Source organism: Saimiri boliviensis, chromosome 11 (assembly GCF_048565385.1).
Source record: "Saimiri boliviensis isolate mSaiBol1 chromosome 11, mSaiBol1.pri, whole genome shotgun sequence".
NCBI classification, from domain to species: Eukaryota; Metazoa; Chordata; class Mammalia; order Primates; family Cebidae; genus Saimiri; species Saimiri boliviensis.
The window spans coordinates 74961453-74984283 of NC_133459.1; the positions used below are offsets into that span (position 1 = coordinate 74961453).

The 22831-nt window shown below is 34.6% G+C and overlaps 1 protein-coding gene across 2 annotated transcripts in view; it reads right to left on the bottom strand.

Annotated features, from left to right (window-relative positions):
- The window catches only part of PIGK (phosphatidylinositol glycan anchor biosynthesis class K), a 113195-nt gene that overhangs the window by 38082 nt on the left and 52282 nt on the right, over window positions 1-22831 (bottom strand). For both annotated transcript variants that reach the window (XM_003921396.3, XM_074381028.1), the window contains exon 9: window positions 22148-22320. In XM_003921396.3, coding sequence (XP_003921445.1) covers window positions 22148-22320 — 173 coding nt within the window. The remainder of the gene's footprint in view (window positions 1-22147; window positions 22321-22831) is intronic.

Below are 22831 nucleotides of genomic sequence, written 5' to 3' on the forward strand. Positions count from 1 at the left end.
TCATCACCTCAACCATTGTAGTATGAAAGCAGCCATGATTATATGTAAATGAATAAGGCTATTTTTCACTAAAACTTTATTTTTAAAAAATAAAGGCAACAAGAAGATTTCATCCATGGGCCGTAGTCTGCTGACTTCTGTTTTTGCTGCACCAAGAAAAAGCAAGTATATCCCAGAAATGAATATGGCTAGAAATTGTCAACATTAGTTCACCACAATCTCCACAGCTGTCAATTCTTATCTGGCATGTTCTTAAGGGGCTCTCACTGTGAAGATGTTTATCTCCTCAGTAATACAAGACTAGTAAATTCATAGCTCTGCTTATCAGAAGTGTTTTGCTGGGTAACTTAGCTTCCCTTTAGTTTTAGAATTTGGCAAATATTTTGAAAGAAAAATTGATAATATGATTGAGGCAAATATCTTGAAAAGGAAAGTGATTTTGAGTGAATAGCAATTTTGTCACTCTAGCCTAACAGTAACCAATAATATTGCTGGTGAAATTTCTCTATACTCTAGCAGTGGCCCACAGCCAAGCCCAGATTCTCAGCCTTTAGTCTACTCCCAAAATTGGTGAATGATTACAGAGAAAAACTGGCTACAGATTCTCAGCTCATCTCTGAGAATTTCCCCCAAATCTGGATTTTTAGATTCTCAGTCCTCATTGCTTCTACACTTCTCTGATATTTTTAAAAATATGATTTAATTTGTCTTTCCTAGTTGTTCTTGGCGAGATCATAAGCCTACTGCAAATCATTTCATCCTGTTCAGAAGTAGAAATTGTATACTACTACTTTTGATATTTTCATTATCACTTAGTCCCAAGTATATTTTAATTTCAATAGATTTTTTAATATTATTCTAAGAATTACTCAAAGTGTGTTTTTAAATTTCCAACCATATGTGTTTTTGACAATTCTTTTTTGCTAAAGATTGCAACAATTACACTGTGATCAGAAAAAAAAATACTCCTTAAGAGTCCAACATTTTACAGTTATTAATACTTTTTTGGTTTAGTATGGGTTAATATTTGTAAATATTACAGTTGGTCTTAAAGAGAATGTTGATTCCTCAATTGCTCAATTTCTTGGATCAAGTTTATTGATTATGTTGCTTATATTTTCAATTTTAAAACTTTTGGGTGGATCTTTTATCAGTTTCTGATAATGTAATACTGACATTTTCCCTTACAATAATGAATTTATCAACCTGTTTTTGAAATATGTAAATTTTTGTTTTAAATATTTTGTGGATATATTACTAAGCAATTAAGAGTTTAACATGCTTTTCTCTTCCTGAGATAAACCTTTACTTAGTTGCTTTGTTTATGATTAATAATGCCATATATTATATACTCTATGTGCTATGTGCATATATATATGTATATGTACTAGGTATATATTATACACTATAAGTAAGCTTTCCTTTGGTTAGCAGTTGCCTGGTAATCCTTTCATTTTCAACTATTTAATATCATTATATTTTGTCTGTAGTTATGCCTCTTTTTATCCTAATACAATATTGTTTTAAACTATTATGATGCACTTAACTTTATTGTGATTAAAAAGTTATCATTATTAATTTTCACTCCTTTAATGCTTTCTCACTGATTTTTTAATTTTTTCTCCTGTAATGTTTCTGATCTTATTTCTTCTATTTCTACTCATTTATCGGTCACTCTAAAAATACAAACTGCATGTTTTCCTCACTGTCTAAAGCTATTAAAATTTACAACCCGGCCGGGCACGGTGGCTCAAGCCTGTAATCCCAGCACTTTGGGAGGCCGAGGCGGGTGGATCACGAGGTCAAGAGATCAAGACCATCCTGGTCAACATGGTAAAACCCCGTCTCCACTAAAAATACAAAAAATTAGCTGGGCATGGTGGCGCGTGCCTGTCATCCCAGCTACTCAGGAGGCTGAGGCAAGAGAATTGCCTGAACCCAGGAGGCGGAAGTTGCTGTGAGCCGAGATCGCGCCATTGCACTCCAGCCTGGGTAACAAGAGCAAAACTCCGTCTCAAAAAAAAAAAAAAAAAATTTACAACCCTTTTCCCAAAGGGAAAAAAAAGCTGAAATTCCAGAATACTTTAAAATCAATCACTTCCTCTTCTCTTACATAATATGGTTATTAAATACATTAATAATTTGGCTTATCTTACTCCCCCAAAAAATTATCATTGTCATTATTATAATTGTAAAATATATTCAGTTTTTGCTTAAATTTACTCACATTTTACCAATTTATTACAGCATTCCTATTTACACTCAGACTTCTCTTCTAGTACATTTTCGTTTTTCAAAAAGTCTATCCCTTTAGGTGTTAAGGTGTGTTCATACACTCTCAGTTTTTGCATGTTTGAAAATATCCTTATTTTTTCTTCATTCTTTAGTAGTACTTTAGCTGCTTAAATTCTAAGCTAACAGTAATTTTCTCTAAGTACTTTATTGGTATTACTCTAGTATCTTTTTGTTTCCACTGCTGCTACTAAGATGTTTGCTGCCAACGTAGTTGTTACCCATTGTAGATACCATTTTTCTCTTTGACTGATTTTTAAATCTCTTCTGTACTTAGAGGGTTCTAAAATATTTACATGAAGTATAAATTATTTCTGTGTATTGTGCTTTGGATTTGAACTACCTTCAAAATGCAAAAGTATAAGCCATTATCTCTTTAATATTGCCTTTTGCTCATTCTATATTCTCTTCTCCCTGGAACTCTAGTCAGACATGGCCAACAGTTTCCATATTATCTTCTTGTCTCATAACCTGTCTTACATACACTTTCCATCTTTCTGTCTATATTTCATACTGAGTTATTTCTTCAGATCTTATTTTACTAATTCTCCTTTCAAGTGTGAGTCATTTTACAAAAATCATTAAAATTTTTTACTCCTTCCTGTATCTATTAATACCTTTTGAGATGTGACTTTGTAGCTCCTTCTAAGAAAAGCTATAGTCTGTTTTTCCAGCCCTTGAATTTTACTTGGATTTGTGATTCCTTCTGCACAACAGCATGCAGCAAGGATAACAGTGCTCCAGTTTCAAATCTAGGCCTCAAAAGGTCTGGCACACTTCTGGGACCCGTGGAAAACCTCCCGGAGGATAAAGGACCACATGGGAGCTGAATCAACATCAAAAGCCCCAGAAATGTGAGACAGTATAGCTAAGATCAGAAGTCACTCACTCAACCCAAAAATGACAAACTCTGAGACAGCCCAACATAAACTAGAAAAACCATGCAGGTTGAATCCACCCTAAATTGTCAACCCTCAGAATCAAAAGCTAACTATGTGGTTGTTAAAGACATTAAGTTTTGGAATGGTTTGTGATATGTCAATAACTCAATAATGTCTACTATTTAATCTGTAAATTCAAATTTTTAATTTGAATAACCGTAGTTTACAAATATGAAAATTCTATTCTGGCCTTTTCCAAATATGCCTCATCATTCTTTATCATGTTGTAATCCCTGTTCATTTACTTATTTTTTTGAGATGGAGTCTTCCTCTTGTTGCCCAGGCTGGACTGCAATGGTGCAATCTTGGCTCGCTGCAACCTCTGCCTCCCAGATTCGAGCAATCCTTCTGCCTCTGCCTCCCAAGTAGCTGGGATTACAGGTACATACCATTACACCAGGCTAATTTTTGTATTTTTAGTAAAGATGGAGTTTCACCATGTTGGCCAGGGTGGGTTGTGAACTCCAAACTTCAAGCAATTCTCCCAGCTCAGCCTCCCAAAGTGCTGGGATTAATTATAGTAGTGAGCCACCACACCTGGACTCTTTTATTTTTAAAAAATAAAATAATTTAAATGGTTATTTTATATTTTGAATTTGATAACTCGTATGTCTAAAGTTCTTACAGGTCTAACTCTCCTGATTATTCTATATTGTGGTAAGCAAAATTCTAAGATGACCTTAGAGATTCTTATCCCTTAGTGTTCATATGCCCTGTATTGTCCACTTTCCTTGAACATAGGCAGGATTGTGAATATGATAAACTTTACTCCTATAAGTTATATAACTTCTCATATGATACATAAATAACTTATGTTATATAACTTAATATAAATTAACATACACAAAACTCCTATGTTACATGACAAAAGTGAGGAAATTTTGCAAATATAATTAAGGCCTAAAATCAGTTCACATTTAGTTAATCAAAAGGAGGCTGTCCTGAGCGGGCTTGACCCAACCAGGTAAACCATTGAAAGAGACCATGAGCCGGGCGCGGTGGCTCAAGCCTGTAATCCCAGCACTTTGGGAGGCTGAGGCGGGTGGATCACAAGGTTGAGAGATCGAGACCAACCTGGTCAACATGGTGAAACCCCGTCTCTACTAAAAATACAAAAAAATTAGCTGGGCATGGTGGTGCGTGCCTGTAATCCCAGCTACTCAGGAAGCTGAGGCAGGAGAATTGCCTGAACCCAGGAGGCGGAGGTTGCGGTGAGCCGAGATCGCGCCATTGCACTCCAGCCTGGGTAACAAGAGCGAAACTCCGTCTCAAAAAAAAAAAAAAAAAAAGAAAAAAAAGAAAGAGACCATGCCCTTCCTAAAGTTAGACAGATTCGAAATAGGAGAGATTCTACTGTGGGCTTTGAAAATGCAAAAGACCATACTCTGAACTGCCTTTCGAGAGGCCATGAGGCAAGGACCTAAGACAGCTTATAAGAGCTACGGGATAGTTTTTGGCTAATACTCAGAAGAAAATGGGGATTTCAGCCCTATATGTGCAAGAAACTGAATTTTGTCAACAATGTGTGAGCCTGGAAGAGGACTCCAAGCTTCAGATGAGACCACAGCTTCAGGTGACTTTTTTTTCAGCCTGTGAGACTACTTGAGGCAAAGGACCCAGCTAACCACTAACTCATACTTCCAACCTACAGCTACTGTGAGATAACACATGGGTGCTGTCTTGCACTGCTGAGTTTGTGGTAGCTTGTTATACAGCAATAGAAAACTAATACTCTCATGGGATTAGATTGCTTTCTCAAATTGTCTGCCATTTAAGAACATAAACACATAGTTCAACTTCATCTGTGAGGATCCTGAGGAATCTCAATTGAGAATGATTCCTCCGAATCGAATTTGACTTTGCTTCTGTCTTGCTTTGGGTTGCTATTAATCTAGTATCACTTCAGCTAAATTTAAATTGCTCAACTTTAAATTTCTTGGGTCAAGAAGGTTAACCACGTTAAATCATGTTAGACTATGACTACAATTACATATTCCCAGAAAAGCCTCTTTTACCCCCCATCTCTAGCCAAGGCAAGAGAAATGCCCTCATTTTCTTCCTCTCAGGCTGTTAGATTTTATTCCAGCCCACTCTTTCATTAAGGGTAAAGTCTTAGAAGTTAAGGTTTTTATGCAGAGGTCTTAAGCTCAAGTGCTAACAAACGGATCCACAGTCTTTTGCCCTAACACTCACACTAAGTCATTATAACTCAAAACTCTAGGTTTCTATATTAGTACATATCACTTAGGTAGTCTTGCCTTCCACATTCATTTGGCACTTCGGTTTTAGCGTCTGTGTATTTTTCCCCAAGTGATTTCTCTACTGTTGAGCAAAGTGGAGCTTCCTATTGAGAGCGACTGCTCAGCAATAGGCTCCTACAAATACTTTCTGCTCCTTGATAAAAAGGCCAATAGCAGGATAAGGCACATTGTCCTCTGTAAAGGTTTCTCTGGATAAAGGTGCAGCTGGAAACATCATGGGTTGGACCAAGAAGCAAATTACAACCCTAAATCATGTGAGAGACCTAAAGCAAGAAAGGGCTCCCACTGATAATCCTTCTTTTTATAGTAAATCTGTACCATCCTTGCGAAAGGAGACAAAGAGTCTAAGCTTGGTGCTAACTGCTCAGGGCAGCTGCATGTTTGGAATATCAGCTGTTACTACCTCGAAACACTGTAGGAAGTTGAACCCATGTAGTCCTTAACACTGAATGAGAGGGTGCCACCAGCTCTGTTTCAATCTAGAAAAAGCCAGCAATGCTATTCATCAAATGATGTTTGTCTCTACACAAATACTTTCTTGGGAGCTCAGCCAAGTATTTAAAAAGGGCTTTCTAAAATATAATTTATAGAGCATCTAGGTATTTTGTAACAGAATAATTTTCACAGAAATCCAGTCAGCAACATTACAAAAGTGAAGTCAATTGATTATTCTTTATTATTAACTTCAAACCATCTCTCTAAACTCATTTACATTAATTTTTTGTTCTCAGAAAGTGAAATGTTGTATCTCATTCTAATATTACAGGGTGTTCTTTTATTGAGAAATGTTTCCTTCTGATGAAATGTGAAACTATGAATGCCAAAGGCTACTGAAGTCAAGCTGTATTTTTATATCTGACATAGGTTAAATATTTGTCCCAGCTCAAATATCATGTTGAATTGTAATCCCCAATACTGAAGGTGGGACCTGATGGAAGGCGTTTGGATCATGGGGGCAGATCCCTCATGTGTTGGTGCTGTCTTAACCATAGTGAGTGAGTTCTTGCAAGACCTGGTCATTTAAAAGTGTGTAGCACCTCCCCAGTGCTTGCTCACACTCGCTCTCACTCTGGCTCTTTTGCTCTCCCGCAAACCCTCTCCTCCCTCTCTTCCTCTCTCTTGCTCTCCCCTAACCCCCCTGCCTCCATTCACTTACACTTGCTCCTGTTCTTGTTCCTGTTCTCACCATATGATGCGCCTGTTCCCCCTTTGCCTTCTACCATAATTGGAAGCCTCCTGAAGCCTCCCCAAAAGCAGATACACCTTTGCTTCCTGTACAGACTGCAGAAAAATGACCCAATTACCCAGTCTCAGGTATTTATTTCTTTATATATATATATATATATATATATATATATATATATATATAAAATTGCATTTTAGGTTTGGGGGTACATGTGAAGAACATGTAAGATTGTTGCATAGGTACACACATGGCAGTGTGGTTTGCTGCCTTCCTCCCCATCACCTATATCTGGCATTCTTTATAGCAATGCAAAAACAACTTAATGCAATATCTAAGGTAAAAGTGGGTTTTTTTCATATTCAGTGTTAACTCATGGGAATGTCATGTGCTCTTTATTACCAGAAGTTACCTAATTTCTGAATATTCAAGGTTTTACTGCATCTAATTTCCAAAGTAATAGCAAAAAGAAAAAAAGAAAAACACATAAAAAACTACATTTGACACTAAAACAATACAAGATCTATTCTAACCATTTTCTATGATTTAGAAGATACATATCACAGTGTTTCTACATGCAAAAGAGAAATCATTGTGAACATCACTTTTTAAAATTATACTTTAAGTTTTGGGGTACATGGGCAGATCTTGCAGGATTGCTACATAGGTATACACATGCCATGGTGGTTTGCTGCCTCCATCCTCCCTTCACCTACATTAGGTATTTCTCCTAATGTTATCCCTCCCCAACCTCCCCAACCCCTGCTATCATTCCCCTAGCCTCCCACTCCTCAACAGACCCCAGTGTGTGATGTTCCCCTCCCTGTGTCCATGTGTTCTCACTGTTCAACTCCCACTTATGAGTGAGACAATGTGGTGTTTGGTTTCCTGTTCTTGTTGTCAGTTTGCTGAGAATGATGGTTTCCAGATTCATCCATGTCCCTGCAAAGGACATGAACTCATCCTTTTTTATGGCTGCATAGTATTCCATGGTGTATATGTGCCACATATTCTTTATCCAGTCTATCCTTGATGGGCATTTGGGCTAGTTCCAAGTCTTTGCTATTGTAAACAGTGCCACAATGAACATACACGTGCATGTGTCTTTATACCAGAATGATTTATAATCCTTTGGGTATATACCCAGTAATGGAATTGCTAGGTCAAATGGTATTTCTATTTCTAGATCCTTGAGGAATCACCACACTGTCTTCCACAATGGTTCAACTAATTTACACTCCCACCAACAGTGTAAAAGCATTCCTATTTCTCTAATCCTCTCTAGCAACTGTTGTCTCCAGATTTTTTAATGATTGCCATTCTAACTGGCACAAGATGGTATCTCAATGTAGTTTTGATTTGCATTTCTCTAATGACCAGTGATCACGAGCATTTTTTCATGTTTGTTGGCTGCATAAATGTCTTCTTTTGAAAAGTGCCTGTTCATATCCTTCATCCACTTTTTGATGGGGTTGCTTTTTTCTTGTATATTTGTTTTAGTTGTTCGTAGATTCTGGATATTAGCCCTTTGTCAGATGGGTAGCTTGCAAAAATTTTTTCCCATTTTGTTGGTTGCCAGTTCACTCTAATGATTGTTTCTTTTGTTGTGCAGAAGCTCTGGAGTTTAATTCGATCCCATTTGTCTTTTTTGGCTTTTGTATTATTTTTGGTGTTTTAGTCATGAAGTCCTTGCCTATGCCTATGTCCTGAATGGTTCTACCTAGGTTTTCTTTTAGGGTTTTTATGGTGTTAGTTCTTATGTTTAAAACTTTAATCCATCCGGAGTTAATTTTTGCATAAGGAGTAAGAAATGGGTCCAGTTTCAGCTTTCTGCACATGGTTAGCCGGTTTTCAGAACACCTTAAACAGGGAAGCCTTTCCCCATTGCTTGTTTTTGTCAGGTTTGCCAAAGATCAGATGGTTCTAGGTATGTGGTATTGCTTCTGAGGCCTCTATTCTGTTCCATTGGTCTATATCTCTGTTCTGGTACCAGTGCCATGCTGCTTTGATTACTGTAGACTTATAGTATAGTTTGAAGTCAGGTAGCATGATGCCTCCATCTTTAATGTTTTTGCTTAGGATTGTCTTGGCTATGTGGGCTCTTTTTTGGTTCCATATGAAGTGTAAGGTGGTTTTTCTGTCAAGAAGGTCAACGGCAGCTTGATGGGGATAGCAATCTATAACTTTGGGCAGTATGGCCATTTTCACATATTAATTCTTCCTACCCATGAGCATGGAATGTTTTTCCATCTGTTTGGAACATCACTTATTTTTTAAAGCATAAGTTAGAGCTTTCCCTTTAGTTAGATATAAGCTTTTAAATATCTTGCTTATGCAAAGCAAGTACAGCAGTTACAACTTTATGTCGCACTGTATAGTTCATTACCACCTGTTTCAGTACCTTAAAGGAAAAGTACCAAAAATTGCTATAAAGCATGCAATCTTTAAATCACCTAAGAGAAATCTAAAATACTATCTTCTTGGCTCCATCTCTCAATATACATGTTCTAAATATACACATCTCTGATATAAAGAAATAAACTATAAAAATAAGATATGTTAATTTTAATATAACCAAATTTAAACTGCTTACCAAGTATCTCTGAATCTCTGGCTGGCAATATAGTTCGGGCCAAGCAAATTAAGTCCATTACTACTCACAGTGTAGTACAATATAATTCTCAGCCAGCACACTTAGTTATCATGTGCCATAGTCAGTCAGGTATTTTGAGATCATATCCTAAGAACTCTTGTATTTCATTATTTTGTCTGCTCTATACTTCTTGGGAAATCATACTAAAATATATTAATATTAGAAGCTGATGCCATTAGATAAAGAACAGAGAATGGCTCTTAATACTGAAGTTAAAAAGAAGGAATTAGAAAAGGCATTCCATACAACAGGCATCCCCAAACTTTTTACACAGGGGGCCAGTTCACTGTCCCTCAGACTGCTGGAGGGCCGCCACATACTGTGCTCCTCTCACTGACCACCAATGAAAGAGGTGCCCCTTCCTGAAGTGCGGTGGGGGACCAGATAAATGGCCTCAGGGGGCCGCATGCGGCCCGTGGGCCGTAGTTTGGGGATGCCTGCCATACAATATGAGCTGCATGCTTCCCTTAGTGCTATCAGAATAATGTCACAATTTCATCAAATTAAAGAAAGTACCAAGTGTGGAAATCTTTCTGAGTATAACAAGAACTTTGTATATCATAAATGCACTTAAAGCAGAGAAAGATGAAGTGTAATACAGCTAGTCAATGTTGGTTGATTAATGTCACCTATAGCACAAAAGAAAATTGTCAATAAATTTTTGTTCAATGAAGAAACAAAATGTTTCCCTTTGTCATATAAAAAATTACTATTTATACTAACAAGACATGGCCAAAATGAAACATAATTTTTTAAGTTTCCTGATTTTCCTTTATTTTTATGAGAAAAATAATTTTAAAATAAAATTTTTAATTACATGATAATTTATCCATAACATATGTAGAAAAACATACTTTAAAAAATATTTATTATACTAATGTAATAAAAGCTCACACAAATAACCTTACTTTGACTTTTTAGGTCCACTTTGGCATTATTCAAAAAATTTTTATCACGAAATTTTAGCCCTGAGAAATCAGTTTTCTAATGAAGTTAATAGCTGTGACCCAAAATTGGTATCCAATATAAAGGATATCATCAACAAAGACCTCAGATCCGTATCATTTACCAGGTCCATTTTTCCCTCCACAGTAAAAGCCATAGATAGTTCAACACTAAAACTGCAATGTCAGAATGAGTATTGAAAAAGACTAATAGGCCATAATATTGAATTAATACTGGTAAGACAAAAACAAAGAAAGAAGTATAAATCCTGAAATTGAGTTTTGTTTTGCTTGTTTTTTTTAAAGTCAGCTACACAGGTAAGTATGGGAAAGCCAGGCTAACAATAATTCCTGTCAGAATGGGCCATAGATGGCATGGCTGATAAAAATACAGATCAAGCTACAAAAATAGAACTATCATACACCACATAAAGATAGTATTGTATTGCTCACTGTATCTCTTGCACTTGGTATTGTATTGCTCATTGTATCTTTTACACTGGAGGAAAGACATCAATGTGACTGTGATGAGTTTTGGATGGCACACTTTTAAAGACATTAACAAAGTATGTTCATTTTATATACACTACCTTCAACCTTCAAAATAACTCTAAAGGTAGAGAGTAGATCACCCTATGACAGATAAAGTATCTGAGTCTTAGATTAAATAAGGTACTGTATTAGTCCATTTTCACACTACTATAAAATTACCCAAGCTGGGTAATTTATAAAGGAAAGAGTTTTAATTGACTCACACTTTCACATGGCTGAGGCCTTACGAAACTTACAATCATGGCAGAAGGCGAAGGAGAAGCAAGGACCTTCTTCACACAGTGGCAGGAAAGAGAAGTGCAAGCAGAGGAAATGCCAGTAGCTTATAAAACCATCAGAGAACTTATGAGAACTCACTCTCACAAGGACAGCATGGGAGAAACCAGTCCCATGACCCAATCACCTCCCTCCTTCCCTCAACCCTTGGGGATTACAATTCCAGATGAAATTTGAGTAGGGACACAGAGCCAAACCATATCGAGTACCCAAAAAAAACAAGTAAAATTTGAATGCAAGTCCATTCATCTTTGTGCTCATTCTACTAGATCATGTTGCCTTAAAAGTTTCTTCTAGCACTAGGAGGGAACAATTTGGCCATACTTCACTTGCAGAATATTTGAAAACTGGATAGCAAGACACAACATTATTTCAAAAAAAATGGACATTTCTGAAATGAGATTACAAATTTATATTATTAATGTAAATGTCTTTTTCCTCGTTTTACCTAACAACTACAATCCTGAAGTGTTATTATATACTCAATTTTAAAATGGAATCCACTTTCCCCACTGATAAGCTAGAAATAAAGATTGCCTTATTACTAATTGATAATAAATAATCCTCACACACACACACTCCTTAAGTTTTTTTGACTCTTCAATTTCTTGGTCAAGTATTTAATAATATGGAAACTAATATCTAAAAATATGCCAGAGTATCTGATACATTCACCTATTTTAGATAAAATTCCATACTGTTAGGTTTTTTAAAGCAAAACAATTTACATATAGAGAGAAATCTTTACCATCCTTTATAAACTGACAATTAAATATCAAAATTATTTTTAAATAAATATCATAATTTACTTGAAGGCATAAGCTACCTTGATCTTCAGCATTTAAAAAAATTAGACAGTTCTCTATGTACAAATATATGATACTACTGCCATCTTCTGGTAAAACACAATTTCCCAATTCCGCATAGTATTTTTATAAATGAGAATCCTCCAGATATGAAATAACTAGTTTATATTACTGAAAGCAGAACTGATAGCCAACTGAATGGTTAAAATGTAGTACAAATAGAATTCTAGCAGCAATTAATTTTTATCAGTGTGTGTAATAAGTTCCCTAAATAATACTTAACATTTACTGAGTGCTTTACTATATTTGAGGCATAGAATTAAGTGCTTTCTAAGCAAAATAAAAATTACTTTAATAACTGTATGAGGTAGATTTATTATTCTCATTTTACAGATGCAGAAACTGACAACAGAAGAAGTCAAGTAGTTTACCCAAGGTTCACAGCTAGTAAACGGCAGAGGATCTGAATTTAGGAGCTCATTTATTCCAATGCCTTTGTTTTTTATTATTATATTGCAATATCACCTATAATGTCAGATAGTAGACAATAAGTATGCTAACTCATTTAGAATGGTGAGATTTAATTTAGTGGAGTGAAACAGTAACATTACAATTAGTGTGAAGAGTCACAAGCCAAAGAGACATAAATAAAAAAACTAAAAGGAAACTTAAAGGTCCCATAATTTTTCCATATAATATAGAATTTTATTCCCTAAAACTCCAAATGGATTTGCCTCTAAATATTTTATAAATATCATATGATTTGTAGATTTTATACAATTAAAATTTTAGGTGCTATGCATTTAGTGTCTAAATTAAAATTAACTTTGCTTTGACATATTTAAAAATATTAATAAACATTAGCTGGAAATTACTACTCCTAGTAAACATATTTGCCAATTTATATTTAGAGATGTTTTATTAATACAAAGGGATATGGTACTATTTTATGCTATAGTATTTATATATACTGATTTCTTAAAAATCATAAAGCAACTCAATTGATGTTTTTTGTTAATTACAGATATGACAGTGAAATAAACTGCTAAAAAACAAAAACAAAAAACTACGAATGATATGATCAACACATTTTGAAACTATAACAATAAGAACTTTATATGTATGCAAAATGATAAAATGAATATTTTAATTTTGTTTTAGTGCCTTTATAAATCAAATACATTTCTGAAATTTCATTTTAATGAGGTTTTGAGTAACTAAAGTAACAGCTGAAAATTTAACAATATAAATGACAAAATAAAATTCTAAGATAACACAGAATTATACTGATGAGTAAATTAATCACTTTGAAAAACATAGTAGTAACATGTAGAAAAGTAAAGGAAAAATCCTATCACTGTTACTTGAGCCATTTTGGTGAATTTTTGGCTCATAAAATTTTATAATCATATCAATTTACTATGAGCAATTTGAAGTGGATCATGTGATCATAGTTTCATTTCTTCACAATTTTACTCAAATCTCAAACAGATGTTACTACTAAATATGTAAATTTAACTTTCGATTAAATTTTCTAGTAAATATTATAAATAGACTAGAATCCATATGTTCAAAAATATAATACATACTATAGTAGATCCTTTACATTTCCATATAAATTTTGGAATCAGCTTGTCAATCTCTACCAAAAAATTAAAAATCAAAAAGCCTGCTGGGATTTTGACTGAAATTGGGTTGACCCCAAATCAGTAAGATCTCAGAAAAATAATCAATATAAAAATCGATTGTAATACTTCTGTATTTGAACAACAAACAAATGTAATTTAAAAAAAAAAAACATAAAAAAATCTTTAGGAATAAATTTAATAAAATGTGAAGGAAACATCTACAATAAAACAATATAGAAAGAAATTATATGAGCTCCCAATAACTGTAGAGATACGCTCATGGATTGTGGCAACTCAATATTGTTAAGTTTTGATACAGTCCAATGTAAAATTAATTCAATCCCAATCAAACTCCCAGGAGGCTTTTATTCTTTGCCTTTTTTTACTTTAAGAAACCTACAAGCTGATTCATAAACTTATATGAAAATGCGAAGAACCTAGAATACTGAAAACAACATTTAAAATGAAAAAAAAATTTTTGGAGGATGCACACACATAATTTCAGAAGTTTCTATAAAACTACGATAATCAAGAGAGTTTAATACTGGTATAAAGATGGAAATATTTTAATGCAACAAAATAAAGTTCAGAAATAGACCCCCAAAACATGGTTTTTTGATAAAGGGCTCAACATAATTCAATGAGGAATAAATACAGATGCTGCTTAACTTATGATTGAGTTATATCCCAAAAAACTCATTGTAAATAAAAAATACTGTAAATTGAACATGAATTTAATACTGTGATAAACCCACTGTGAAGACAAAATGATAACTAGAACCACTGTAAGTAAGTAGAGGACCATCTGTAATTTTTTCAACATATGTTACTGTAATAATTGGATGTCATATGGGAAAAAAAAAAACCTTCACAGCATACTCAAAAACTAATTCAAAACGGATCACAGACCTACACATAAAAGCTAAAACTATAAAACTTCTAGAAGAAAACAAGAAAATCTTAATGACCTTCAGTTAGGCAAAGACGGCTTGCATCATAGGTACTTAAAGAAAAAAAATAAGTGAACTTCACCAACATTAAAATTTCTACCCTTCAAAAGACATCACTAAGAAAATGAGGCTTGGCACCATAGCTCATACCAGTAATCCCAGTGCTTTGGGAAACCCAAACAGGGGACTGCTTGAGCCCAGGAGTTTTAGATCAGCCTGGGTAACATAGCAAGAACCTGTCTTTACAAAAAATGTAAAATAGGCCAGGCGCAGTGGCTCACGTCTGTAATCCTAGCATTTTGGGAGGCAGAGGTGGGTGGACTGCCTCAGCTCAGGAGTTCGAGAGCAGCCTTGGCAACAAAGTAAAACCTCATCTCTACTAATATACAAAAATTTAGCTGGGCATGTCAGCATGCACTTGTAGTCCCAGTACTCGGGAAGCTGAGGCAGGAGAATTGCTAGAACCCAGGAAGTAGAGGTTGCAGTGAGCTGAGATCGCACCACTGCACTCCAGCCCAGGTGACAGAGCAAGACTCTGTCTCTTTAAAAAAAAAAAAAAAAAAATGTAAAAGAAAAATTAGCCAGGCATAGCAGCATGAGCTTGTAGTCCCAGCTACTTGGGAGCCTGAGGTGGGAAGATCACCTAAGCCTGAAAGTTCAAGGGTACAGTGAGCTATGACTGTGCCTAGGCAAGAGAGAAAGATCCTGTGAGGGAAGGGAGGGAAAGAAGGGAGAGACGGAGAGGAAGGGATGGGAGGTGTATTAGCCCGTTTTCACACTACTGATAAAGATATACCCAAGACTGGGAAGAAAAGTAGGTTTAATGGACTCACCTTTCCACATAGCTGGGGAGGCCTCACAATCATGGCAGAAGGTTAAAGGCACTTTTTACATGGTGGCAGCAAGAGAGAATGAGGGGGGGAGCGAAAGCAGAAACCCCTGATAAAACCATCAGATCTTGTGAGACTTATTCACTACCACAAGAACAGTATGGGGGAAACTGCCCCCATGATTCAATTATCTCCCACCAGGTCCCTCCCACACACATGGGAATTATGGAAGTACAATTCAAGATGAGATTTGGGTGGGGACACAAAACCAAACCATATCAGGAGGGGAAGGGAGGGGAGGGGGAGGAAAAGGAGGGGAGTGGAGGGGGGAGAAATTCAGCCTAGGTTAAGTTTCTTCTAACCCACTAAGATAAAAGCTGAGTATTTAGAGTTCATAATGTCCTAGATTATGTTTTTCCTTAGGTAATTCTATAGAATTTAGACTTCTACAAATTTGGTAACATTAAATGTACAATATTTTTACAGACACAACCTGGAGGATATCTTCCTAATACAGAAAAGACAAAACTGGTAACCCGAGTAAAAGATTTGCTGACACAGAATTACCCCCCAATTCTAAAAAACCCAACTCTTTGAAGAGGAAGACCATTTATCTGTCTGCATATACTTATCCAAAGCCAGCCTATGTATACTATGAGGAAGCTGTTTAAAATCAAGTTATCTAAGCAAACCTTATTACAATCAGTCCTTATTTTACCTCATCTGCTCTTGCAAATAAATTACAACACAATTATATACATGCAGAAACAAAGTGTTTTTACTAACTATATAACTTTATCTTACTTAACATATCTAAGTTTCAGAAGGCATAAAAACAATTCGTATTTCATACAAGTACTCCCAATCAGTTTTACGTACTGAAGCTCTCCATCATATCTGATTTTAGTAGTGTACTACACAAAATATAAAATATGAATAACCGGAACCAACAGACTCCATTGTTTCCCTAATATGTGTAGAAAGCATTTTTATTGTAAAGTTTAATAACACTGTACGGATAATTTAACCTAAGATGTCAAAAAATGCATACATACTCCAGCCTACAACTTCTTTAATAAAATAGTTTTTATGTTATCTGTTCTCTCATTATACACTTAACTCTAAATAAACTTCAGATTGCCATTCATATTTGCATGCAAATAGCACCTACACATAATTAGATAATATTTGTAGCATCTAGGTAAAACTTCCTGAACCACTGGGAGCCTGATTCTCATAAATTAATTGAATAAAGTACACTAGTAATTATGAAGCCATCCGGTAAATAGCAACATTGTAAATAAGTTATTTACATATTTATAAACACTAGAGGGTGCTCTAAGTCAACAGTGCTTGGTATCTGGCTGGCAGTTAATTTTCTCCTTGATTAAATAACCTGCAGGACTGACAATTTTTTTCTATTGAGCTAATACATACAGATAATTTAAGAGCCAAAATTTCATTCGCCTAGAACATATAACAAAACCATTGGTCAAGATAAGCAATATAAAAAAATGCAAATCGTGACATCCAAATTTCAAAATGTCAGGGAAAAGAGATAGTTAATGTGTACAGATTTCAGTTTGTTTGTTTGCTTCTTTTCTCTTTTTTGGTGATTGACATTACATTAGTATCACTTTTAAATAACTTATTAGGATGTTTTTTATGAACCTAATGGTAACCACAAAGCAAAAACCTATAATAGATACAGTAAAAACAAAAGGCAATGATGAATACATACTACCAGGGAAAATTGTGTAACCATAAAGGAAAATAGAAAACAAGAAAGGAAGAGAGGAGTCATAAAACAGCTAGAAAACAAATATTAAAATGGCCACAGTAAGCCCTTACCTATCAATAATAATACTGAATGTAAATTGACTAAATTCCCCAGTTAGTCATGTCTTTTCATTATGATTTAAAGACATCATAATGAAAAGACATGACTAACAGGATTAGAAAACAAGACCCACCTATATGCTACCTACAAAAAACTCACTTCGCCTACAAAAGATACAGACAAAAAAAATGAGGACATCGAAAATGATATTTTATGTGAATCAAAACCAAAAAGAGCATGAGTAGCAATGCATATATCAGATAAAACAGACTTGAAGTCAAAAACTATAAAAAGAGGCAAAGAAGATCATTATATAATGATAAAAGAGTCAATTTAGCAAGAGAGTATAATAATAGTAAAAATGTATGTACCGATTATGGTGTTACCCAAACATAAAATAAATATGATTAGATCTAAATGAAGAGGTAAATTATAATTACAAGAATAGTAGAGGACTTCAACACCCCACTTTCAACAACAGACAGATCATCCAAGCAGAAAATCTACCAAGAGGTATTGGAGTTAAACTATACTCTAGACCAAATGGACCTAATAGACATTGACAGAACATTTCAGTCAACTGCTGCAGATTATACATTTTCCTCATCAGCACATTAAACATGATCAGGATAGACCAAATGTTAGGTCCCAAAATAAGTCTCAACAAATTCAAAAAAGCTGAAATCATTTCAAGTATCTTTTCTAACTATTAAAAAAAAACCTAAAAATCAATAACAGGACCTTTGGAAAACTGTACAAATACATAGAAATTAAATAACATGCTCCTGAATAACAAATGGGTCAACAGAGAAATTAAGAAGAAAATTTAAAAATTTTTTGAAACAAATGAAATACAAACACAACGTATCAGAATATGGGATACAGCAAAAGTAGCATTAAAAGGGAAGTTTATAGCAATAAATGCCTACATCAAAAAGAGAACTATTTCAAATAAACAACCTATGTCTCTTAAAGAACTCAAAAACCAAGAGCAAATCAAACCCAAAATTAGTAGAAGAAAATAAATAATAAGGATCAGACTGGGTGCAGTGGCTTACACCTGTAATCCCAGCAACTTTGGGAGGTCAAGGTGGGAGAATCATTTGAGCCCAGGAGACCAGCCTAGGCAACATATGGACAGCCCATCTCTACAAAAATAAAAACAAATTAGCCAGGTGTGGAGGTACATGTCTGTAGGTTCCAGTTATGTGGAAGGCTGAGACAAAAGGATCACCTGAGCCCAGGAGTTTCAGACTAGCCTGAGCAACAGAGCAAGACCCCATCTCAAAAAAAAAGAAAAGGCGGGGGGAATTAAATTGAGACTAAAAAAAATATACAAAAAAATCAACAAAGCAAACTGTTGGTTTTTTGAAAATATAAAATTGACAAACCCGTGGTTAGACTAAGAAAAAGATTAAGAGCCTAAATAAATAAAATCAGAGACTAAAAAAAAAATAGAAAACATTTCAGTTGATACCACAGAAATACAAAAGGTCATTAGACAATATGGTGAATAAGAACATGCCTCCCAAAAAACTGGAAAAACTAGAAGAAACAGATAAGATCCTGGACACATACAACCTACCAACATTGAACCAGAAAAAAATAGAAAATCTAAACAGACCAATAATGAGTAATAAGATCAAAACAGCAGGGGATGGGGAGGTTGAGGAGAGGTAACATTAGGAGAAATACCTAATGTAGGTAGGTGACAGGGTGGGCAGGGGATGCAGGCAGCAAACCACCATGGCATGTGTATACCTATCTAACAATCCTGCAAGATCTGCACATGTACCACAGGATTTAACGTATTTAAAAAAGTAAAAAATCTCCCATCAAAGAGAAGCTCAGGACCTGATGGATTAATTACTGAATTCTGCCAAACATTTAAAAAACTAATACCAAGTAGACAAAGACACCACACACACACATAAAAAAAAAAACTAGAGGCCAGTATCTCTGATGAAATCCTCCACAAAATACTAACAAAGTGAATTCCAGAGCATACTAAAAAAAGACTATTTCATCATGATCAAGTGGGATTTATCCAGATATACAATAATGGTTCAATATGCAAATCAATAAATATGATGCATGATCAACAGAATCAAGGACAAAATCCATATGATCATTTCAATAGATGCTGAAAAAGCATTCAGTAGAATTCAGCATCCCTTCATGATAAAAACTCTCAACAAACTAGATTAGAAAGAACATATCTTAACATGATAAAGACCCATGGCTAATATCAGACTTAATGGGGAACAAATAAAAGACTTTCCATTAAGACCTGGAACAAGATAAAAATGTTCACTCTCATCACTTCTATCCAACATAGTACTGGAAGTCTGAGCCAGAGTTATTAGACAAGAGAAAGAATAAAGGGTGTCCAAATTGGAAAGAAAGAAATCAAATTATCTTTGCATGCAGAAATGATCTTATGTTTAAAAAAACCTAAAGTCCAACAAAAAATTCTTAGAACTGATAAATTCAGGAAAGTTTTAGGATACAAAATCAACATATGGAAATCAGTAGCATTTTTATCCAACAGTGATCAATCTGAAAAAGGCATCAAGAAAGCAATCACTTACAATACCCACCAAAGAAAAAAATACCTAGGAATAAATTTTACCAAAGTGAAAGATCTCTACAGGAAAAAGTATACAAAGCTGATGAAATAAATTGAAGAAGACACAAAAAGTGGAAAGATATCCCATGCTCATGGATTGCAAGAAATAATATTGTTAAAATGTCCATACTACCCAAATAAGCACTACTAAAATGAAAACACTGAGGAAACATTCCAGGACACTATTCTGGGCAGAAATTTTTTAGGTAAAACCTTAAAGTCATAGGCAACAAAAGCAAAAATAGATAAATGAAATTACATCAAGCTAAAAAGCTTCTGCACAGCACTGCATACCAAAGGAAACAATTTCAAAACAAAGAGACAACGTACAGAATGAGAGAAAATATTTGCAATTTATCCATCTGATAAGCAATTAATAACCAGAATATATAAGGAATCTGAAACAATAGCAAAAAGAAAAAAAAAAACAAATAGTCTAATTATAAAATGGGCAAATGATGTGAATAGACATTGCACAAAAGAAAACAGATATATGAAAAAATGCTCAAAATCACTAATCATCGAGGAAATGCAAATCCAAACTGCAAAGTATCATCTCACCTCAGTTAGCTTATTTAAAAGGCCATAAAATAACAAAGCTGGCAAGAATATGGAGAAAGGGAACACTCATACACTGTTGGTGGAAATGCAAAATAGTACAGTCATTACAGAAAACTGTATGGAGGTTGCTCAAAAAATTAAAAATAAAACTACCATATGATCCAGCAATCCCACATCCAGCAACATATCCAGAAGAAAGGAAATCAGTATTACTGAAGCATTCTCTGTACTCCCATGTTTATTGCAGCAGTATTCACAATAGCCAAGATATGGAATCAAGATGTGTCCATCAACAAATGAATGGATAATGAAAATTATTTATATACACAATAAAATGTTATTCAGCTATAAAAAAATAAAATCTTGTTATTTGCAACAACATGGATGGAACTGGAAGTTATTGTTAAGTGAAATATGCAAGGCATAGAGAGACAAACATCACATGTTCTCATTCATATGTGAGAGCAAAATGAGTAGATGTCAACGAGGTAGAAAGTAGAATGGTGATCACCAGATGCTGGGTAGGAAAAATGTTTGGGAGGAGAATGAAGAGAAGTTGGTTAAGGAATATAAAAATACAGTTAGATGAAAGACATAAGTTCTAGTATTTGATAGTACAGTAGGGAAATCATTGTTAACAATTTAGAGTGTATTTCTAAATATCTAGAAAATGATAGTAAGGAACCCAACACAAAGAAAAGACAAATGTTTGAGATGATGGATATCCCAGTTACCCTGATTTGATCATTAAACATTGTACACAGGTATCAAAATATCACATGTACCCCAAAATATGTACAAATATTATACATCAATAAAAAATAAGAAACTGTTATAACTAGAATGAAAGAGAGGCATCTTGTGCCAGTGTTTGAATTTATTCCTACAACAATTCACAAGCTCAATTACAAGTCTTTGAAATTTTCAAAACTGACTAACATGGTGAAACCCTGTCTCTACTAAAATTATAAAGAATTAGCCATGCATGATGCATGCACCTGTAGTCTCAGCTACTCGGGAGGCTGAGGCAGGAGAATCCTTTGAATCTGGGAGGCGGAGGTTGCAGTGAGCAGAGATTGTGCCACCGCACTCCAGTCTGGGCGAAAGAGTAAGACTCTGTCTCAAAAAACAAAAATTGTATATAGTGCCATTTTGTAATCCCAAAAAGTTCCCTGTAGTGTGAGTTTCTAATAGCCACAGACAATCACAAATAACAGAGCTTCATGGCTAACAACATATGCTATTATATATTTCAAGAAAGTAGCTATTAATTGACCCATTATTTATTTCTAATAAAGTAGTTTACCTTTAAAAATGATTACAGAGAAAATAAAACAGATTATAAGTATTTCTAAAATCCACTTACCCAAAGTGAACTATTGTCTCTCAACTTCCTCTCTCTTACAAATGTCTGCACTCACTCACACACAATTCACTCTCCAAGGCGGTACCTGGCTTACACTTCTCGTTCCTTTCCCTGATGAATTACCAGGAGGCCTAACAGAAAATGATGGCTCTGGGATAACCAGTTATGGGGAAAGTTTTAGGGCTTTTAGGCAAGTCTCAAATTGAACTACTACCAAGATTGTATTTTGGAGCTCCAACATAATCCTAACGATGATCTTAGTTTCCATGAATATTTGTAGTTTTTGCCTATAAATCTGAAAAGCATATAGTGAAGACTGGATATAAATATGCAATTTTACCTATAAACACCAACTTTTGCCTCTTAATATAGTTACACAAAATGAACAAATTGTGAGACTAGTAGTCTATTCAAATAATTGTTTAAGATGCATACCTGCTTTCCATGATTTCTGAATCCTGTTGCAAATTAATAGTCTCTGTTGTAATTTCCACTTTCCGTACACTTCCAAAGAAATCAGTTATCAGTACATTTTTAGGATCCCTCTGAAAAAGATCAGTCCGATGTCCAGGAGTAGACACACACAGACTTTTGGGACACACCTGAAACTGAAAAAATATATAATGATAAATGCATGCATCCACAGACATGTAACATTTATTAAATCCAATGACATAATACAGTAAACTACAGTGTATTTTTAAAACTCTCCCAACCTAAAGAAGCCATGCATTCCAAAGAGCTTAAAGTTTCATTCCTATCATAATGCTTGGCATTAAAAAAAAAAAAAAAACTATACAGGCATTAGGATTTTTTTTATTAGATAGCAACAGACAATCACAAATAACAAAGTTTCATGGCTAACAACATATGCTGTTATATATTTCAAGAAAGTAGCTATTAACTGACCATTACTTATTTCTAATAAAGTAGTTTACCTTTAAAAATGCATGTAAAAAAAAAAAACTACACAAACTGTAAATGTTTTTTAAATGAAGAAAACATTTAAGTGGAGTTGCTCTGGATTTCAGGAAGCTGAAGCACAGCCTCTCTGCTGCACATCCTCTTGCTCTCTGTTGTACTCCTATGTAGCATTTTATATATCGAAGCACTTTCTTA